Raw genomic sequence first — 20,702 nt, 5'->3', positions numbered from 1 at the left:
CCTCTCGTCGCCTTTCCAGGTATCAATCCCAACTAGAGAGGACTGGGAGGCGAATCGGGACCTGCAAACGCGGTTCACTTTTACACTGATGGCTCAGACGGCTCAGATGGCTAGACGGCCGCGTGGGTGGCGGAGTCTACTGCAATCACTCACAATGAATCGGTCTCCCACTTCTTCTGTCATTGCCCGGCCCTCGGAAATCGCCGTCTTCGGTTTCTCGGGGCCCCTTTCCTCACATTTCGGACCTTTCCGAAATCAAACCTGGGACCTTGTCTAAATTCATCCAGTCGTTGTATAAAAAGCCGTTTACTTTTCATTTCGTCAACGAAAATGAAAACGAATAAGTCTTGCGGAATACAAAAACGGGAGCCCCAAAATTAAATCGGAAAACTTTTGTGAATGTGAAAAATGGAACCTGACTGATTGTTATTTGTACTTCAATATTGTATTAAACGAGGGGCGAATCAAAATATAGATCCAAGCTTTTTACAGTTTTTTTTTTTTCTTTCAATTTAATGTTTATCGTGTGTTTGTAATATGTATATATAAAAAAGCGAAAATTGTGCGGATGTGATAACACGAGAGCAGATCGCTTAGATCGATTCAAACGCGATCGATTTGATTGAAGAGGGGTCGGTTCAAGACGGTGTCAAATAGAAGAACTGGAATCCAAGACGATGTGCAATACCAAGTGAGTGTTACGACATAACTCAAGTCTGCAGGTTACTGTACCTGTAAAAAACCTCAAAAAGTAAAAATGTACTTGACCTTTTCAAGTTGAAGCTGGTTTGCCACCCGATTCAAATCTGCAACCCGAAAATTTACTCAAAATCAGATAGCAGTGAGGCGTAGACGAACACTACTATTGCTTCTTGCGATGGTAAATTTGCGATAAATTTACGATTAGGCCTTCAGTGTACCCAATTAAATAAGTTGATGTATAACCAAATATGTATATTACAATCCTGAGCTTTTAAAACTACTTGCACGGCGGTTAGAACAAACTATGTTCAGGATCCAGTTAAAGATATAGTTATGATTTAATACAGGATAGTAATTTTATTCAAAGTGATTTTTATAACAAATTTCCACATCTTAATACTTATACTTAAATTCCATTCGAAGCAAGTATTGAACATTTACCTGGGCAATATCGTAAACTATATACTCATTGTATAATAATGAAGATTTCAAATTTGCATCAGTGACTGGCCTTCCAAGTGGTATTTCCACACCATCACTTCGCATATAGGTCTCTTTAGGATCTGGCATGGTGCGACCATGACCATAGCAGCTGTGCTTATCGTTCGGTAGTTTCGTAACGTATTTCGCTGCGGTACATTCCATCATATCTCCTAATGCTACTTCGGAAAGAAGCAGCAATCCGGTTGAGTTTTGTTGGCTTGTGCAACAATAATTAGCAGATTTTGAAACCATGTCAGCAAAATAAATGCCTTTTCCAAACATATAACCAGTTGGTGGCGCTTCAGGGGGAGCAATTTTCAAACCATGAGATAAAATACCAGCGAAATTCGTTATACGGGAACCGTGCCATAATAATTTTCGATTATGTAGCTTTTTAAAAGGTTTAAAACGTCTAGCCTCCCCTTGACGAGCTACTTTAAACACATCCACCACCTCAAGCTCATAGGCACTGTGGGTAGCAGCATGGGTATTCTTTACATACTTATTTAAAATTGAAAATTCATCACTATTTTTATCTAGCGTTACCAATTGAGTCTTCAATTGCTCGTAATGTTTGTCTAATGGGTTTATGTTATCAATTGTATCTTCGTTCTTTATTAAGTTATAGGCGACCTCGATTTCAGCCAGCGAATCAAGCATTTGTCGCAAATCTTCGACTTGCTTAGAAGTTTCAATCAATGGTGGAGATTGGACTCCAAAGTTGTGGGGAATCAACGTGTAAAATCTATTAGAAGCATCAATAAGTCCTGCATTTTTAGAACCGGACTCGATCAATTCATACATTTCTTTTACCACATTATACGCAGACTGAATTTGCTTTAAGCTTAGTTTACCTAAAGGCATTTTCTCCATGTCAATGTGAAATTCCATCATTGTTTTTTTCATAAAATCGACATCAAAAATAAGTTTGATTAAATTTTGTACGGAAGGTTCAAGCTTGGAACTAATTACATTTTTGTTATCCGTTAACATTTTTGAATCGTCATCGTACTGAATATCGATCGGATACATACGGTCTGGGATTTTGACAAAATGTTCTCGATCTTTAAATTCATTTCCGGACTTATCAGCATATACTTTTTTAAAAATTTCTTTCGCTTCCAAAATGGTATCACACTCTTCAACCTTAAAATTCCCAATGGTCGTGCCGATCCGTCCCCATGAACGAAAAATCCAATACCTGTAATAGTAAACGAGGGAATAAAAATAAAATAATTTGTATATATTAGTTCGTTTGAAAGAGTATACGGTAGTTAAATGACCATTAATCCAAATTCGAAATTGTTTAACATTTTTGGAAATACTTATAAAAAGTATTTCTGCTGATCATCAAAGGCAGAGCTGATTAGCCATCTATCTCCGTCCGTCTATCCGTACAAATAAAGCTGCGGTCAACATGAAACTAATCGGTACTAACTAACAACTACTCCTAACTCGTACTCGTAAATTTACCCCAGTGTCCATCAAATAGTAAATTGATACATAAAATAAAAATAGAGAAATAGAGAATATTGCGGGGACCGCAACTCTACATTTATACCCGATACTTAGTCAGTATGGCTCTCCGGCAGACGCCTCGAATATTAAACGACACGACAAAGAGTGCGTGCGAGTAAGACAGAAAATCAGTCCACTGCAAATAGATTTGTTCCTTTTGGCTATAAAAATTACCCGATCTGAACCAGGTTCAGCAGTCACATAGATACGGTCTTTCTCTATGATTATGCGTTTTTAGATTTCTCGTATCTTCATAATTATGGATGCCACAGATTTTCGTGGGGACGGAAGGGGGTGGGGCGAAATTTTGAGATATACGTTTTATAGTAAAATCAAACGGGAGTGCGGATAACAAATTTGGTTGCTCTATCCTTAATAATTTCTGAGATTTGTGGATGCCCTAGATTTTCGTCCTTTGCATGGGCGGACGGGAGTGTGGCGAAATTTTGCACGAAACGTTCAAGGTCCGATATCACTGGAGTGTGGATACCAAATTTGGTTCTGTAGCTCTCATAGTCTTTGAGATCCTTGAACTCACATTTTGCAATTGGCAAAACCGACCATGAAACCTGTGTATTAGAGAGAGACAGAGCGAGAGAGAATGAAATTGTTTTTGCACTCTACGATTTTGCGTTTTCTGTTTTCTCGTATCTTTGAAATTGTGGATGCCACAGATTTTCGCCCTTTGTGGAGGCGGGGCAAAGTTTTGAAATATTCTTGTAACAGTGACATATCACAGAAGTCCGGATATAAAATGTCGTTGCTCTAGCTCTTATAGTCTTTGACCACTAGGCTCTGATAGGGACCGACAGACGGACGGACAGACAGACAGGGCTAAATCGACTCGGCTATTGATGATGATCAAGGATATATATACTTTATGGGGTCGAAAACGATTCCTTCTGGACGTTACACACATCCACTTTTACCACAAATCTAATATACCCCAATACTCGTATTGTACCTCAACAAGAACACGTTCGAACTAGTTGTAGTTCATTTTTCTTTAGTTCTTTACTGAAAAAGTTTGGGTATAACAAAAAATTGAAGCAATTACTTACCTTGAACCTTTATCAGCTTCCAATAGCTGTAGCTTATAGTATGAATTTTTGTTGCGTTGAATATCAGTCAAACCAAGCACTATATTGTATTTGTCTTTTCCCTGAACATAGACATGGGCGATGTCTTCAAGACCACTATCAGGATCCACAGCAAGACCATCCTTTACTTTTAGAGTTTTTGACGAAGGAACAGATTTTGTATATATACTCTTTGACTTTGAGCTCTTAGCTTCTTCTTGGGGAACACGAGCTGATGGGTCTGTACCCCAGTCGCAAATGCTCATACTGCTTATATAATTAATGGCGCCATCAGGATCAGATTCAACAGAATCGATGTATTCAACAGGCACAATTTGAATGCCAAATGTTTTTGCCGACTCCATTCTGTTGCTTTTTTTTTTAGTTTCTTCTTCAGTAGATATAATTGCTATAGTCCTTTCGGATATTTTGGTTTCGCATTTTCCGCCCATTTTTTCAATTCGTTTTTTTAACTCTTTTTCTTTTTCTTTAATTCCAATAATGGAAAATCTCAAATTATATAATGGTGGCTTCTTACGAACAACTTTCGGTCTGAAATAAAATTATATCATTTAAAATATTGAATATGTGTCATCAAGAATATACTTGTATAGTATACCTTTCGTGTTATTATAATAATACATAATATTTATACATATATACACCTAATTCAGATTTTTACAGACTTGCAAGCAAATTTACTGGTCAGAGCAATTGTAGGTAGCAAAAATATAGGGGAATTCGTTTAAAAACAGAATTAGGTGTATACTATATTTATATGTACTATATTTGTATATTATATTATATATTTGCACTTATTATATTTATATATTATATTATATATTTGTACTTATTATATTTATATATAAATATAAATATAGTCCGGGGTATAAAACATGTTTGTATACTAACCCATTTAACTCCTCAGGATTCTTTTTCAGCAATATATTTTTAGAAATTATGGAGGCGCTTGGAGGAATATATTGAATAATTCGTGTTATTGGTTTTTTTTTAACCCCATCTAAAAAATGATAGGAGGATTTTATAGCCTTAGGTACTTTACAAGCCGTGCGCTTTGGTTCAGTGTAAATCTTATCGCATTTGGTCCACTCGGAAATATTTCCATTGCATTTGTATCCAGATTTATTGAAAATAAACTGAGAACTTTTGCATTCAGAGCAGGGCGTAATAGCGCCAAATGTTAACATATCTGCAACTTGATCAAAAAACTTTTCAGAGTCGCCCGTTACCGGCTGCTGTCCATTCGATATTAGGAGATCCTCAATGTCTTGTTTTTTCATTTGACTTTTTAGTTCATCGCGGAATTTAAAAAACGTGTCGTTCTGTTTTTTAATTTGTTTTATTTTCTCCTTTTCTTCCTTATCATCAGTTTGCTCAATTTTTTGTTTTTTGGCATCCGGAGTGTCTTCACACTTGATGGTCCTGTTATATAATGATTCAATTAGATACGTTGAAAAAAGTAATAAATATAAACTAATACGTGTAAGACTATTGTAAATTAAAAGATGATGATCATACATTTTTTAGTTTTCATAATGATAGCAATAAACATGTGGTCGCGAACGTACGCGAAATAGAAGTCGACTTTGGCTTAACCTAGCAAAATGCAATATATCTGCGAAACGGAATATTCTAAAGCTGTTAAATTATTTTAAAAGAGGATAAATGTAGGTTTATATCGAGTTAAACAAAAAAAAAATCTCTATTGGTTTTTTTTTTAATTGAATTAGGTACCGGTCATAAACGTATGATTTTTCAATATTTTTTTTTTACATTTTCACTTAAATCACTTCATATTTTCTTAACAAACAAATAACTTTTATGAAAATTATTTTTCCTATAGGAGAAAATAGTAAAGTAAAACATGAAAAAGTGAAATTTTGCTTATCTTAATCGGTTTTAAGATCAAATTTGATGAAATTAAATTTCAATTGGTTAAATTAGTTAAGTTTTATTCAATTTAGAAAATAATATCGACAGAAAAGTATTTGAAAAAGGGTTGACATACATATGTATAAGAGGGCTGCTATTTATATTTCGGGAATTGGCAATACTAATGTCAATACGTAAAATCTGACAACGCCGCAATAAACTTTGTCACTTTTTAGCATATATGTAGGTACAACGTTTTTATGTAAAATTAGTTTTTTGTTTAAAATCAGTTAAAAAAATTAATTTGTCAAAACAATGGAAATTTCTCAACTTTCGACGTTTATCATGCCAACAAGAATGTGTTAATTAACTTAGCTCTTTGTACGTCGAGAAAGCACCATCAAAAACGACAGTTTATCGCTGTCTTGCATCTGTCGATGGTGAGCGTGATCTGATGGATCCTTGCAGATTAGTTCCACTTCAATACATTCCATTTTGCATGAACAATTAGTTGTAAAAACGGTTTGTTCTCCCCATAACTTATAAATCGCTCAAAAAAAGGCTCGCGTCAATTGGAGTTGTTTTTTAACCATTTGACCGTGTCGACTGTTTCTTTAGGAAAATGGGTTATGTGGACATTGTTGCGCTAAAGCAACGTAGGGCTGTCAATTCTGAGTGGTACACGAACATTTTTTTGCCAGAGGTCTTCGGAGAAATTAGAAATTATACTGCCAACTGCCGAACACGAATCACAAATATTTCCAAAAACAAAAAAGCCGTTTTCATTTAAAAGTGATGGTTCTTATTTGCTATTCCCGATATATAAAAGCAGCCCTTGTATTAGCTTTTAATTATTAATACACATCGTACATACAGTGGCGAGCACATGTGGATACATGTTTGTCACTTTTCACTTTAAGCGCCTATAAAATCTTTAAAAATCAATCAATCCTTGTGATTTTTTTTTTAAATATTCATTAATTTATTGAGAATGAAAAAAGACAACAATTTCAATTCAAAGAGATCCTTTTTCTTAAGAGATTTTAATTTGTTCAAAAAATGAGCAATTGGTTAAAATCGATGGAATAATAAAGAAAGAATATTATCTTAGTATTTAGGAACCCATTTTGTCAAATTTTATAGAGAAATGTGACTTCCCCATATCCGAGATCACTTTCCAGCCAGAGGGTAGCCCGACGAAAACCGTTAATTTCGAGAAATCGTCCCAATAATTCGAGTTTTCACTTAATCCAGTGGCCTGCTGAATAGTCCAGATCTAAATCCCATTGAAAATCGATGGGCTCTGTTTAAAAAACATTGGAAAAGTACGAGTCTGCACCAAAGGGATTGGGTGAGTCTTTGAGCACCTACTAAATTTAGTCGAGAGTATGCCAATACTTATTCGGAATATGATAAAAACTAAGGCCCTTTGGAACAAATATTTTTAAAAAATTATTGAAGTAAAAAAATTTTAAACGTTCAAAAGTGGATACATGCTTATTTTTTGAACAAACTAAAATCTCTTAAGGAAAAGGATCTCTTTGAATTGAAATTGTTGTCTTTTTTCATTCTCAATAAATTAATGAATCTTTAAAAAAAAATATCACAAGGATTGATTGATTTTTAAAGATTTTACAGGCGCTTAAAGTGATAAACATGTATCCACACGTACTCGGAATATGGAATTGTTATGGAATAGCTAGAATTTTTGTAAATGTACGGATGCCAATTGTTTATATTTGGAAAGATTACAGTCTTGCCAAATATTAAAGTGGGGACCCATCTTTGCATTTTTGGTCTGGCAAAAATAAATCATAAATGATTTGATAAGGATTTGGTCAAAGGCTTGTTAGTTTTTATTGAGTTCTTTCATATTTAAGTATATGAAAGTTAAGAAAATCCTTTAGATAGGCCGTACTGCTGAAGATAAGAAGTCTTTCATAAATCTTCAAAAAGAACGGAAAATTCTTCGTGAAATTGCGAAAAGTTTTGGACGCTTGGTATTTTTTGTTCAGAATGCTTTAAAATATAAGGTGCTTATTGAAAATCGAGGATGGAATAAGAAATCTTTACAAACAACGGACACCCGCATCATCAGTCTTGCAAATAAGGATCAGTTCATGTCTTCCAAGGCACGCTCAAATTGGCAAAGAAAAATCAGGTCTGATGGTTCGTCGAAGACTTCAATATACAGACTTAACACGACGTATAGTCCGAAAAGTTCCCTTACTCCGAGTAAAAAATTTGAAGATGCGGCAAGAAGTCGTCGAAAATCATTTGGCATGGTTTGGGTTCGATGGGTCTTAAAAGTGGAATAATATATTATTGAGAGACAAAACAAAAATAAATCTTTTTGATTATGACTTCAGAAGATGTATATAACGACGAAAAGAAAAAGTATTCGACTTCCGGTATACAAAGAAAATGGTTAAGAACGGAGGTTGATGCATAGGTATTTGAGGCTGTTATTCTTGGGATGGCGTTGAGCCGGTACATCGCATATAAAAACATATTGACAGACATTATGCAACTTTATGCTGAGGAAAACATGCCCTTGAGGAAAATTACTCAAAGCACACCTCAAAGCTGGTCAAGGCTTGTTTTACGGAAACAAATTTAAACGTTATAACTTGGCCAAGTCAGCCTCCTGACTTAAACTCAATTGAAAACCTATGGGGTGATTTAAAACGTCGAATTGGTAAAAATACTTTTCGAAAAGCCAAAGAATTGTGGAGAATTTGTACAACAAATGTGGTATGAGATTCCAGTGGAGACTTGTCGCAAACTTTTTGCTAGTATGCCAAGAATAATCGCCAAAGTCATCCAAAATAAGTGTGGCTATACAGGATAGTAGTATAAGATTATACATAATATGAAAAATGTGGAAAAATGTTGATACGCTTTTAGTTTTTCGCTTTGTAGAATTGCTGTACTTATTATATTGGCCAACCCTTGTTTATGTTTTCAAGGTTTAATCTATCATAAGATATATATTTGAAATAAAAATGCTTATGATAAATATTTTTAGTCTAATGTAGGTTAGAAAACTAAAAGTACATTTGATTATTAGAATAGTTTTATAAGACGTGAATGAAACCTCATAAGCGTGTACTTATTATTTTGGCCATTAATGTATATTTCTACATACATACATTTTTTAAGATGTGCTTAAAAAAGTGATATTTTTGACACTTTTAAGTTTTTCTCATAAGCCAAAGGTTTTTTTTTTGTTTTTATGTTTCAGATCTGTATTAGTTACATTGATCTTCATAACGAAGTACACATTTTTTGTTAAACCAAAATACTTTTCAAGTTATTTATAAAGAAAGTTGAAATAGACGGTTTTCCGAATAAATGTTGTGATAACTGTGTAATAAAGCAATTTATTTTTGAAGATCTCAAATCGACTGAGAAAATTGAGTAGTAACATACATAAAAAATACTCACGGAAGCACTCTTATCACTTCAGCTTTGTCCTCGGCTTTTAAGCTTTTGTAACCTGGAATATTTTCGCCAGTATCGAACCAACCAAGCTCGGATCTCAATTGTGCAAAGCATTCTAAATGATGCCACAGTGGTTGACCACCATACTTCATACCAACTTCAGTATCAAATACAGTTTTTCGTATACGAATTTGATCTTTGCTTATTTTTTGATCGCAGCCCCGGCAGGATGATCGGCTGGATTTTGCATACTCGATACCAAAGTCTTTCAGCGCTGTGGTTTCTGCCTTAGAACGTTTCTTTCCGGTATTAGCAATTACGCTTCCTGCTACAGCTCCTTAAAAAATAGAATGTATCAAATCAAATTTATTACGTGATTTTATAAACGTGATAGTCGAAAGGTTGGTTTTTTGCATTTTAAAGAAGATTTAATCGAAAATCGCGAACAGTCTGGACAAATCTTCCACCGAGAAAAAGGTATTAAATTTAACTTTGGCTCTGAAGTGTACATATGTACATAATGTACATACACATGAGGTATCTCTCCATATATATAAAATATATTTAGACTTTTAGACACTATAGAACGTTACTCTAGGATTACAAAGTACATATTCAGAAAGCACATACCAATAAGCGTCTCCAGTTCCTTTTGATCATCAAAACGTAAGTTTTCGAAATTCTGTATGTCCCCTACAGATGTTGGACGTTGTTTCTCGAAAAAACATCTCTTATGGAACCAGTTAGGCACTTTGGCATCGTGAAAAGCAGACTATTTAGGTATATATAATATTAAATCTGTGATGCAAATGTTTTTTTTTTGCAAAGACTTACTTGGACCATAACTGCAATTCGTAGCTCTTTCATCGGAATAGCAGACTTACAACCTTTACAAGAAGCACGACCAGATTTGGCATATTCTGCCATGTACGGCAATTCCACATCCATATTGAATAAACGTTAATCAATTTCAAATAAACGACCGGCTAAAAATGCGAAAATTATTTCATCATAGCGCCAACATTTCGGTAGAAGCTAGGCACTTATCGTTATCGTAACAATACCATGCCATTTCGATAGTTGGCATTGGCTTGAAACAATAGAATTGATACAACGAATTTTGGATGTTCCTAAACCGCACATACCTGCTAATAGACATTTGGCAGGAAAAAATAGAAGATTTGCATCGCGCACGAATAAAATTGGACCTAGCGGGGGTGCTCCATATAGCTGGCAGCACTACGAAAAATTGAACTCGCTCGTGGGATGCTACCGGATTGACAACATGGAGCAGAGCACATTGGACAACCACAGTGAGTTAAATGAAATATATTTTTTTTTAACAATAAATCAATAAAAGCTGGTCATTGCAGATGTTGATGAGTTTTTTTCGGACATTATCGAGGTAGATCTGGACAGATCATGTAGCCCCAGCACCTTTTCTGGCAACAATGGGCCCACGACAAAGCGAACCAAAAAAGGCGACACTTCTTGGATGACAGATATTGCCAGAGAGCAGCTCGAACAGCAGAAAGACCATTACAGGAAGAATGAAGAACATGATATGAGGAAGGAAGAGATGGTCGAGGACCTCATCAACACGCGAAGAATATTGCAGAATGATTTATTGGAAGTGTTGAAAAAATAAAAATAAATAAGTTTCTAATTTGCATTACGCACTACACAATATTTTGCGGGGGAATGGTGGGATTTTTTGACAGATTTAAAACTCCGATTCACACTGGCACCATTCAACAAGTGCATTAAATTTGCGCGGAAGATTTATTAATTTTTGCCGTGTTTCAACAGCAAAATATGCGAACAGCCCGATAGCAGCCACAGTTCTGGTGATTTTAATCAGTCAGCAAAACAGATACGATTTGCAATCGCAAAATATTGTTTAGACCATAATGCAAATTATAAACTTATTTATTTATATTTCTCAGCACTTCCAATAAATCATTCTGGAATTTTGTTTGCGTGTGGATGATGCTATCATATTCTGTCTCATATCATGTTCTTCCTGTGAAGGTCCTTCAGCTCTTCGAATCGCTCTCTGGCGATCTCTGCCATCCAAGAAGTGTCGACGTTTTTGGTTCGCATTGGCGGGGGCTAACTATCGTATAGAAACGTGCGGTTTAGGAACATCCAAAATGGATGGTGGACTAACTGGGAAATTTTCAGAACGGCAAAACCTTACGGACCATCCCCGAAATGGATGGTGGATGGTCGTCAGTGTGAATAGCCTATAAAAAACTATACCAAAGTTTTTGTCTGAATTGTGATATTCACATGTTGAAATGAATAAATTGGCGATTGTATTATACATATATGCTGTATATAACGTTACTCTTTAGAATACCTTAACATTACAGCAGGTCTGTAAAACAAATACTGAAGCTGCAGTTGGTTCTGTTCTGGTCGACATCAACTGATTTATTCCGGTCATATGTTTTTAAGAAGATTTTCCATATCCACACTCCACTTCACCCGGCGTGTATTTGTTTTTTTTTATGACTCAAAAAAATATATATAAACAACAAAAATATATGTATGACATACAATTTTAAAAAAACAGAATAGTTTTTCTAATTTAAAAAAAAACCGAAAGCTTTGTGTGGCTGTAATTTGTTATATATTTTGCGGGTCAACGACAGACTATATTTCTTTACAATTCAATCTCTTATTCTAGCTAACCTTAGGGTGGGGCGAATTCGCCAAGAACGCCAAAGAAAAACAAAAAGGATGACATTTCGTGTCTGGCAGAGATTGCCAGAGACCGACTCGAAGAACAGAAGCGCCACCGCAGAAAGTATAATGAGCACGACATGAGTCGGGAGAAGATGGTGCAGGACTTAATCAGCACCCAAACGAAATTCCAGAACGACTTGTTAGAAGAATAATACAAATAAATACGTTATTCATTTTCATACGGTCTACAGAATATTTTGCGATTGTAGATCTTATCCACTGTTGCTACTATCTGGCTGTTCGCGCTACTCATTTGTTGCAAGCTTCTAATTTTGTTGTAAAATACAGCATCACAATATTATAGTGGCTATCAAGATCTTTTCCTAGACCTATATTCATCATCCATTATGAAAAAATAATTAATAAATCTTCCGCCCAAATTTAATGTACTTGTTATTGGCATCAGCTGTTTTTGACGGATGGTGGACGGAGTTTTACATCAGTCAAATGGATTTTGAGGGCCGTAACCTCCTGTCCCTTTTTCATTATAAATGTAGGGCATGGCCAATAATATGCGACATGTGGTTATGCAGCAGAAAGATATTAAAGTGCTTTCTTGCAAGAATTTACGGACATAACCTTTGTTTTAGGCTATAATTAGCTTATACTCCTTCGTCGCTTATACGCAGAACTCTACCAGAGTGTTGGAGCGGATGCTGCTTTACAGTGGTGGATTGATCTGTAAAATCATCTCGAGGCGATGTGTCACGATAATATCGTAGACGACCCAGATGCCAATATTACAGTGGTTGAGAGCTCTGAAGATGCTTCTACAGATCAACAGATCGTGAAACATCGCCTCGACTTCACGCGTCAGCGTCGTGCCAGAGGAGTAACCGTTTAGTGCCGTCTCCAGCTCTGTGTCGTTTGCTTCAATCTCCGAGGCGACGGTGAATGAAAGCGCCTCGGCCGCTGCGTCCAACTTAACCAGAAGTTGAGCCCATCTTTCGCTGCCTCAATCGGGTCCGATGACTCCTTATTGAGGACGACTACCGTCTGGTTTGTTGGGCCCTATTTCGTCTAAACTTTGACCATCTGCCAGTCTAAGGATGGATCCTTCCGGCTCCCGCATGGAACCAGGCACCCAAACTCTCGCCAAATGTTGGTCCGCAAAGCACTTCGCTACAGTCTGCAGCGACGGGCATTTCGCATCCGCTTCTTTAAATAGTTCGTTTTCGCAGACTATTATCTTGATGCTGCCCTAATACCACCCCATGTCTTTTGAAGACTGGTAGGTCCATGCTGTGTAATCACTAGGTCGAAGCAGCTGTCGGCCACTGCTTCCACCCACTCCCCCTTGTTTAGGGGAATCTTGGAGCCATTGTTCGGGATGCCAATCCGCCTTCTTTCTCTAGCAATCTCCTGCCAGCTCTGCTTCTTTGGCTTCTTTCTTTGGCAAATCCGTGCTGAAGTTAAGGAGCAACCTCGATGCCCACTGAACCTTCTGAACTGAACCTTTTGGACCGCTGCCTTTACCTGTTTGGGATTGCTCCCTGTTGGCAATTGGAAGTGCCATACTCGTTTGTGTTTTGTTTGCTTAAATTATTTTATTCTGTTCTACCGATTGTCCAGCCAGGCTGAATCGTCGAATAACGCACTGAGTCCGGCAAAGTGTGAGGTGAGTGTGAGGGTTGGAATGTGGGAAGGTAGTAAGTAGGGATAGAAGTGTGTGAGTCAGGCCGTCAGCCATCGGGTACTACAGGGGGATAAACGGAAGGAGGGTCGGCTTGCACAACTGTAAGCTCGGAATGATGCGCAGCCGCTCCGAATAGGAATACCCGGTGCGGCCTGCGTTCCACACCCCTAGGATACAGAGGGTTGCGAGCGAACCGTCACCCGCCGTAATTGTACACACCGGTGCAAGTGCGACTATACTCTCCGCGTGAGGCCGGCAGGAAACAGGTCCTGGTACGGTCATATCTGTGCCAGGATACTGGCGAATGGTAGTCGGGAGAGAAAAAAAACTCTCAGTGAAATTACCCCAATCCAAGGTGACACTGTTATATGCCGAAAGATTCATGGCCGAGTTGGTCGGCTCGGTCGCTAATATGCGAATACCTGCCGACCTCCACTTTAAATTAGGCTTCCCGGGGCAAGCGGTCTACGCCTCGGGTGACCAACCACCTCCCGCCTTCTCGTGGTAACAACAATGTCAACTACTCAAAATATTAAAACCAAAAACACCGCAAAGGAGCTCGGTACTCCTTTTAAAGTACCGGAGAGACAAGACCATCCCTCTACATCAACGCCTGGGAAACCAGGTCCAAGGAAGACGGGGAAAGAGACTCAGTCCGTGAAGCGGGTGAAGACCCACCTCACGAACCGATCGTTCGCTGAGGTGGCGAGGGGCAAGACCATAATCGGCGTCCTGGACAGGGGCACAAAAAGTGGCATCTGGTGGAGAACGAGCTCCAGGACCGGTTCCTACAGGAACTGGAGGAGAACGGCGGACCACCGCCAAAGTGTCCGGACGCAGGGTTGCATCAAGGCAAGATGAAAGCCATCGCCTGCTAAGACGCTCGCTGTGCGGCCCCCTACATAAAGGCTGTGGCTGCCCTCAAAGAGGTCTATCCAGGGGCGAAACTGGAGGCTGTGGGATGGGAGGATGTCCCCAGACGTCCGAGAGCCAGAGCATGGGCCTCCCCGGGCTATAACCGCAGACTGAGCGGCCAAGGACATCGGCCTAATTGTGGGGTGCGACGCCAACGCACATCACTGTCAGTGGGGAAGCACTGACACAAACGAAAGGGGTGAGTACCTTTTCAGTTACTTACTGACCACTCAGATGATCTTATTAAACCGGGGTAGTGACCTCACCTTCATTATGAAAAACCGCAAGGAGCTCCTGGACCTCACGCTTGCCTCTCATGAGATACAGAGTAACATTGTATCCTGGAGGTCCTGGAAGGAGTGTTCTTCTCGGACCACAGATACGTGGAAACTATATTCTCTTTCTCATTTTTAAGGGAGACCACGACTCGTCTTCTTAAGATCTTCAACGACGTCTGCAATAAGGCGCTCGATAAAGTCTGCCCTCTGGCAAGAGCAGAGGCCGGAAGAAACCTGAATGGTAGACTCCTAAACTGGGGGAACTCCGGAAAGCCTCCCGGAGATTCTTTAACACAGCTAAGGCTGAGAACGTTGAGCGGAACTGCGACGAATACAAGGTCAGTCTATCAACTTATAATAAATAACTTAGAAAAGCCAAACGCACCTCATGGCGTAAGTTCTGTAGCTAAATAGAGAATAACTCAGAAGCCTCGCGCTTGCGCAAAGTTTTCTCAAAGACTACACACACTCTGGGCTACCTGAAGAATGCCGACCAATCGTGTACAACGTCTAGCAATGAGTCGCTATATCTTCTCCTCAGCACCCACTTCCCCGGCTGCGATGAAAACAGACCATGATACTTCGCGGCGCTTTCCGTTGCCTCAAGTGATATCACGAACCTGCTAAGCCAGGAGAACATTTCCTGGGCAATCAAAAACTTCAAACTATACAAGTCTGCGGGGCCAGATGGTATCGGAAGGGAAGATCCACCGAAACGGCCCTACACACGATCACATCGATCATAGAAGCGTCCTTTAACTGTAAGGAGTACACCCTAGTAGCCTTCCTCGACATAGAAGGTGCCTTTAATAACATCCTCCCGACCGCCATCACGGGTACCCTGACGGACCTGGGGGTTGACTCCCGGACGGTGAGCCTGATCGATCAGAAGCTACAATGCAGGACGGTTGAGGCATCACTGGGGACGTCAAGGTCCACCAGATTTGTCATGAGAGGCACCACTCAGGGCGGAGTGCCACCATTGCCGCGTGGTGGCGTATGCGGACGATGTTGCTATAGCACTCTCCGGAAAATTTCCGCAGACGTTGTGTGAGTGCATGACAAGTACTCTCACGAAAATGTCGAAATGGGCAGACAAATGCGGGTTAGGCGTCAACCCGTCTAAAACGGAACTGGTGCTTTTCACTAGGAAGTACAACGTTTCGGTACTGATTCCCCCTAGACTATGTGGGGAAGCGCTAGTTTTCAGCAACAACGCCAAGTATCTTCGACAGAAAGCTCGACTGGAAATTGAACATAGAGGACAGAGTAAAGAAAGCCACAGTGGCCCTCTATACTTGCAGGAAAGCCATCGGACTAAAATGGGAAATGACCCCCTATATAGTCCGGTGGCTTTACACCGCCATCAAACGACCGATCATGCTCTATGGAGTGGTGGTATGGTGTCCAGCCTTAGACAAAAAGAAGCCTTAGACAGATTATTGTATCCCCAGTGATCACCTATCGACGCCTTTCCAGGTATCAATCCCACCTAGGGAGGACTGGGAGATGGACGAACCAGGACCTGAAAATTCGGTCCACTACTACACTGATGGCTCAAAGTTAGACAGCCGCGTAAGAGGCAGAGTCTACTGTAGCGAGCTAAACATCAGTCATTGCTTCAGGCTCCCGGATCACTGTAGTGTGTTCCAAGCGGAGGTTGTGGCCTTCCAGGAGACCATTTCTATTGTCTCCAAACTTCTTCTAGACACGCATTTAGTGTGCGTTTTCTCGGTCAGCCAAGCGGCTATTAAAGCTATAGGCTCAATATCGTCCAATTCAGCGACTGTAAACGGCAGCCGAAGGTCTCTGCATGAGATCGCAGAGCAGTTAGATCTCTTCCTTATATGGGTCCCCGTCCACAGGGACATCGAGGGAAACGACGCCGCCGACGAGCTATCCAGACAGGGCATTAATATTCCTATCTTATCGGAGAGGGAGCAAGTAGCGATGCCTTTGGCTACGTGCAGGCTTCTCATGCATGAATTGTTCGAGCAAAATGCAAACAGGAGATTGCAGCAAACCATCTCCTGTAAAGTCTCGAGATCGATATGGCCTAATCGATCAAAAAAGCGCTTGGAGGAGCTATATAGACTCAGTATATCACAATGCTCTGCAGTAACTCGAGCCATCACGGACACTGGCAGATCGCCACTCATGCCTCTAGACTGTCAATCCCTCATAACGACTTCTGCAGGAGTTGTCGCGACTAGGAAGAGGAGGAATCGGTCCCCCCACTTCTTCTGCCACTGCCCGGCCCTTGGAAATCGCCGTCAAACTGTGACCTGCGACAAAGTACCAAGCAAAGAAAACTCTGAGAGCCTTAAACCGTTCTGTGCGCTATTCAAAAGTTGAAGGCACGTTGGCGGCTGATTTTCAAATTCGATTTACTTACTCGTTACTTCAGCTCTTTGGATTATTTTTGTCTGCCCAAATCAGGTTTCTTAATTTCGTCCTTGTAAGTGAGCACTCACGGGAAGCACCGCTCTCATCGACACCACTGCCGGAGACAAGATAGCCATCGTTGTAATAAACTTTTTCACGAGGGAACACATCGGAAAATGGCATGGCTAAATTTAAAAAAAATAACCTTGATTCAGTGTGATACAACATTTCATTGCTCTAGCTCATATAGTCTCTAGTTGTCAAACAAGATGGACTAACACACATGGCTCTATCAATTCGGCTATGGATGCTGATTAAGAATCTGTATACCTTATGCGTTCGGAAACCCATATCTAATCAAATATATCCATCCATATAATAAATCAGTGGTGAAAACGAAAATACATTGAGCACGGAGATATCGCCCTCTACGGAAATAAAACGTTCGGCCAGCAAAACCGAATGAAAGTAGGAAAAGCTACTAACCCGAATTCGGTCACGCAGCAGATCCACAGATAGATCACTGCGCGATAAAGGACCCCAACTCACAGTGCGGAAGGACGTGTAACAAACTTGTAGCCTCGAGTATAAATAAAAGGTATTCAGGTATATTTCGGCGAAAGACGAAAAATAAAAGAGACGAGACGACTCTACAGACGAGACGCTTGTACACTGATGTTATAAAAAGCACAAACATTTTGTATAATGCACTTGACACATTTTTTGATTCTTGTATACCGCTTTCTTATCCGATTAGCTCTGGGAAACCCCTTACCAAATAGATTTAGTCTAAAAAACTTAAAATCAAGGCTTTATACAAAATTTCAATAAGTTGGTTCTCCTACTACTCTCTCTAGTTCTTAATATTCAATGTCATAAGAACTATCTATCTCGATGCAGGATGCCTTTTTCTCAGGACCCTAAACAGTTTTACTGCTTCGTAAACAGTATGCGTAGAATGTCCGCACACCCATCCTCGCTATCATTTCTTAATACGTTGGCAAATAATGATCAGACAATTGCCGATCTTTTTGTCCAATTTTTCCAAACCAACTATTCTGAGGAAAGCTACTCTGGTCATCCGCACCCATACGGTTTACCGAGGTCGAACGTCATTTTCAGTCACTTGTTAAATGAAGTAGGGATACTTCATGATCTTCGACTAGTTAAGCCGGTGTTTTCACCGGGTCCAGACGGGGTTCCAGGTTGTGTACTCAGGTACTGTGCCGAGGCTCTGTGGACCTTTGCTTAAACTATTCACCCTGTCCATTGATTCTTCTTGCTTCCCCCCGATCTGGAAGGAATAGTTTATAATTCCTCTCCATAAAAATGGTAGCAAGTCTGATGCAAAAAATTATAGAGGTATAGCAAAGTTATCCGCTATTCCTAAAATGTTTGAGAAGGTTTTAACTCCGCACTTGCAACATCTCTGCAAGTCACTTATATCTCCAACTCATATACTCATATATGGGGATGATGTTAAACTCCGTGTCCAGTATAAGAAAATTTCATTTCATTATTGCTTGCAATCCGATCTCAATAATTTGTGCCTCGAAATTCAAAATAATGACATTTCATCGTTCCAGCCGCTTGTTGGCTCGCTATACCCAATGCGGTAGTTCTCTTGATAGAATTACCTTTGTGAATGATATTGGTGTTATATTATATGCCAAGCTAAAGTTTTCTGAAAACATTTCTACCATGGTAAATAAGGCCATGAGCGTGCTTGGCTTTATAAAGAGGTGGTTAAAGGAATTTGACGACCCCTATAACAAAGACTCTCTATACCTTGTTCGTCCGATCTTAGAATACGGCTCCTGTGTATGGTGCTCTCAGTACAAAGTACACCAGGACCGTATAGAATCAGTACAGAACAACTTTTTACTCTTTGCTCTGCGGGGCCTTAACTGGGATGCATTTGTGAGAATGCCATCTTACTCTAATAGATTGCTATTAGTAAATCTCCCATCCTTAGTTAACCGTAGAAAAATGATTAGTCTGATTTGTATGCATAGCTTGATGGTAGGGTGACGTAGAAAGCCCTGTTCTGTTTAACCGCATAATCTTCACGATTCCTATTAGATTCACTATGAATATGAATTCACTATGAATTCCCTCTACCAGATTATATCCACCACTAATTCCCTTCCTCTTTCATTAAATTACTAATATCCCCAAACCTTTCTCGTAATTATAAATTATATTTGTGTTTTAAAAGCATGTTTAGTTCTCTTAGTAAGCTAAGTTCTAATTTTCCTGCATGTTCGCGTGCGGTTCGGCTACGCGCCGCGCGTTATGCGGCAGCGCCCTCGATCGGTTGGGCGGGATGAGTTCTGCGTTTTGCTTGGGATCCGCGCATAACAGCCTTCTGCTGGTGTCTCACGAGCCACTTGATGGTGCAGTAATTTCATTAAAAGATGCAGTCATTGCAAATCAAAGTCCAATATAAAGATAAGGCCCAATAAAAAAAAAAACCCGGTTCCGCTAGCTAATCTAACTTAAATAGTAAAATAATATTAGTACTGTAAAATGGGTGATAAGATTAAGATTTGAAAACTTATTGTTAGCTTCTAAAAAAGTTTTATATCCGTATCGTAATTCTCAAAAGCTGCGAACCTTATTTAATTTAACGTATCTCAGTGTTTATTATAAAGTAGAAAAAGAAAAAAAATGTCCTTTCATGAAAATCCAAGAGAAAACATTTATTCTCCTTTATATAGCGGGCAGCCTCTAACCTGTCGCACCTGACTATCGGGGATAGTAGTGCATAGTAGTAGTGTAGAGGGCCTTCGCCCTCGTAGTATGCTCTCCTTCATCCGTAGGTGGCTTCCGGTTTTGGCACACTCGTCAAATTCTCGTTTCCCCAGTGGAACTAACTGGATTCGGTTTAGTGCATCCAATTTCTCACATACGAGTCTCATGGTGGTTTTACAGGATATTTGAAGCGCTACTGCCCGAGGATATTGTCAATGCAGCCCTGTCCAATACCAGGCTCTATTGCTGTTTTAGAAGCTATGGAGTAATGGACGTATGCGATGTTGAAATTGATTGCAGCCAACAGGGAGGCCATTACAGCAGCTGGATTTTTGGTAATGCACACAGGAATCCTCGAAAGATGATGGGAACGAAGGATTCATGACGCTTCGATAGGGAACTGCATGGTCTTCGGGACTGCTAGATAAAGTAGAAAAGTCTGACGTAAAAACCCAGACAAAAAAATTGACGGGTACACATAAAATGATTTTATTGCCATGCATTTCGTAAAAGATTCTGTCAAGAGCTTATACTGACCGAAACGACTACGTTTTTAGTTTTTTCATTAGAGGGATTATTCAACATTTTAATGTCTTAAAAAGATTTGTAAGAAAATGATTTATACCTCACGCATTTTCGATAAGACCTTTCGAATTGTATTGCTCACTTCTATTTTATATACAAATACATTTTGGAAGAAAACTATTTGTACCAACTTTCAAGTGACTAATTTGACGTAATTTTCTAAAGCACCTTTTACGCACAATATGAACAAGTTTTATTAAAATCAACGTACAAAGTAACATTTCAATTATATATTCCATTACTTAATATCGTTTTGTTAAAATGAACTATTTCGGAGTA

General features: G+C 39.3%; 2 protein-coding genes across 2 annotated transcripts; one reads left to right on the top strand and one right to left on the bottom strand.

Annotated features, from left to right (window-relative positions):
• Window positions 1-1,033: 1,033 nt before the first annotated feature.
• On the bottom strand, window positions 1,034-10,135 carry LOC6594376 (poly [ADP-ribose] polymerase). Its single transcript, XM_026994951.1, has 6 exons — window positions 9,954-10,135; window positions 9,750-9,891; window positions 9,123-9,456; window positions 4,695-5,225; window positions 3,765-4,334; window positions 1,034-2,386 (listed from the first exon to the last, which is right to left on the bottom strand). The coding sequence occupies exons 1-6, from the start codon at window positions 10,065-10,067 to the stop codon at window positions 1,096-1,098; spliced, it is 2,982 nt and encodes a 993-aa protein (XP_026850752.1). The 5' UTR covers window positions 10,068-10,135; the 3' UTR covers window positions 1,034-1,095.
• Window positions 10,136-10,373: 238 nt separating this feature from the next.
• Window positions 10,374-10,767, top strand: LOC6594375. Its single transcript, XM_002019307.2, has 2 exons — window positions 10,374-10,432; window positions 10,493-10,767. The coding sequence occupies exons 1-2, from the start codon at window positions 10,405-10,407 to the stop codon at window positions 10,765-10,767; spliced, it is 303 nt and encodes a 100-aa protein (XP_002019343.1). The 5' UTR covers window positions 10,374-10,404.
• The last annotated feature ends 9,935 nt before the right edge of the window (window positions 10,768-20,702 follow it).

Source organism: Drosophila persimilis, unplaced genomic scaffold, assembly GCF_003286085.1.
Source record: "Drosophila persimilis strain 14011-0111.01,24,50 unplaced genomic scaffold, DperRS2 tig00000000-arrow-pilon, whole genome shotgun sequence".
In the NCBI taxonomy this organism is placed as follows: Eukaryota; Metazoa; Arthropoda; class Insecta; order Diptera; family Drosophilidae; genus Drosophila; species Drosophila persimilis.
This window is presented reverse-complemented; position numbering and strand designations above follow the sequence as displayed.

Excerpts from the sequence above, each read along its gene's own strand:
- LOC6594376 (XM_026994951.1), bottom strand. The coding sequence starts at position 10,067 with ATGGATGTGGAATTGCCGTACATGGCAGAATATGCCAAATCTGGTCGT. Across the intron at positions 9,457-9,749 it reads GGAACTGGAGACGCTTATTG|GAGCTGTAGCAGGAAGCGTA; the intron begins GTATGTGCTTTC and ends CTATTTTTTAAG. Across the intron at positions 2,387-3,764 it reads GAAGCTGATAAAGGTTCAAG|GTATTGGATTTTTCGTTCAT; the intron begins GTAAGTAATTGC and ends TTACTATTACAG.
- LOC6594375 (XM_002019307.2), top strand. The coding sequence starts at position 10,405 with ATGGAGCAGAGCACATTGGACAACCACA. Across the intron at positions 10,433-10,492 it reads GAGCACATTGGACAACCACA|ATGTTGATGAGTTTTTTTCG; the intron begins GTGAGTTAAATG and ends TGGTCATTGCAG.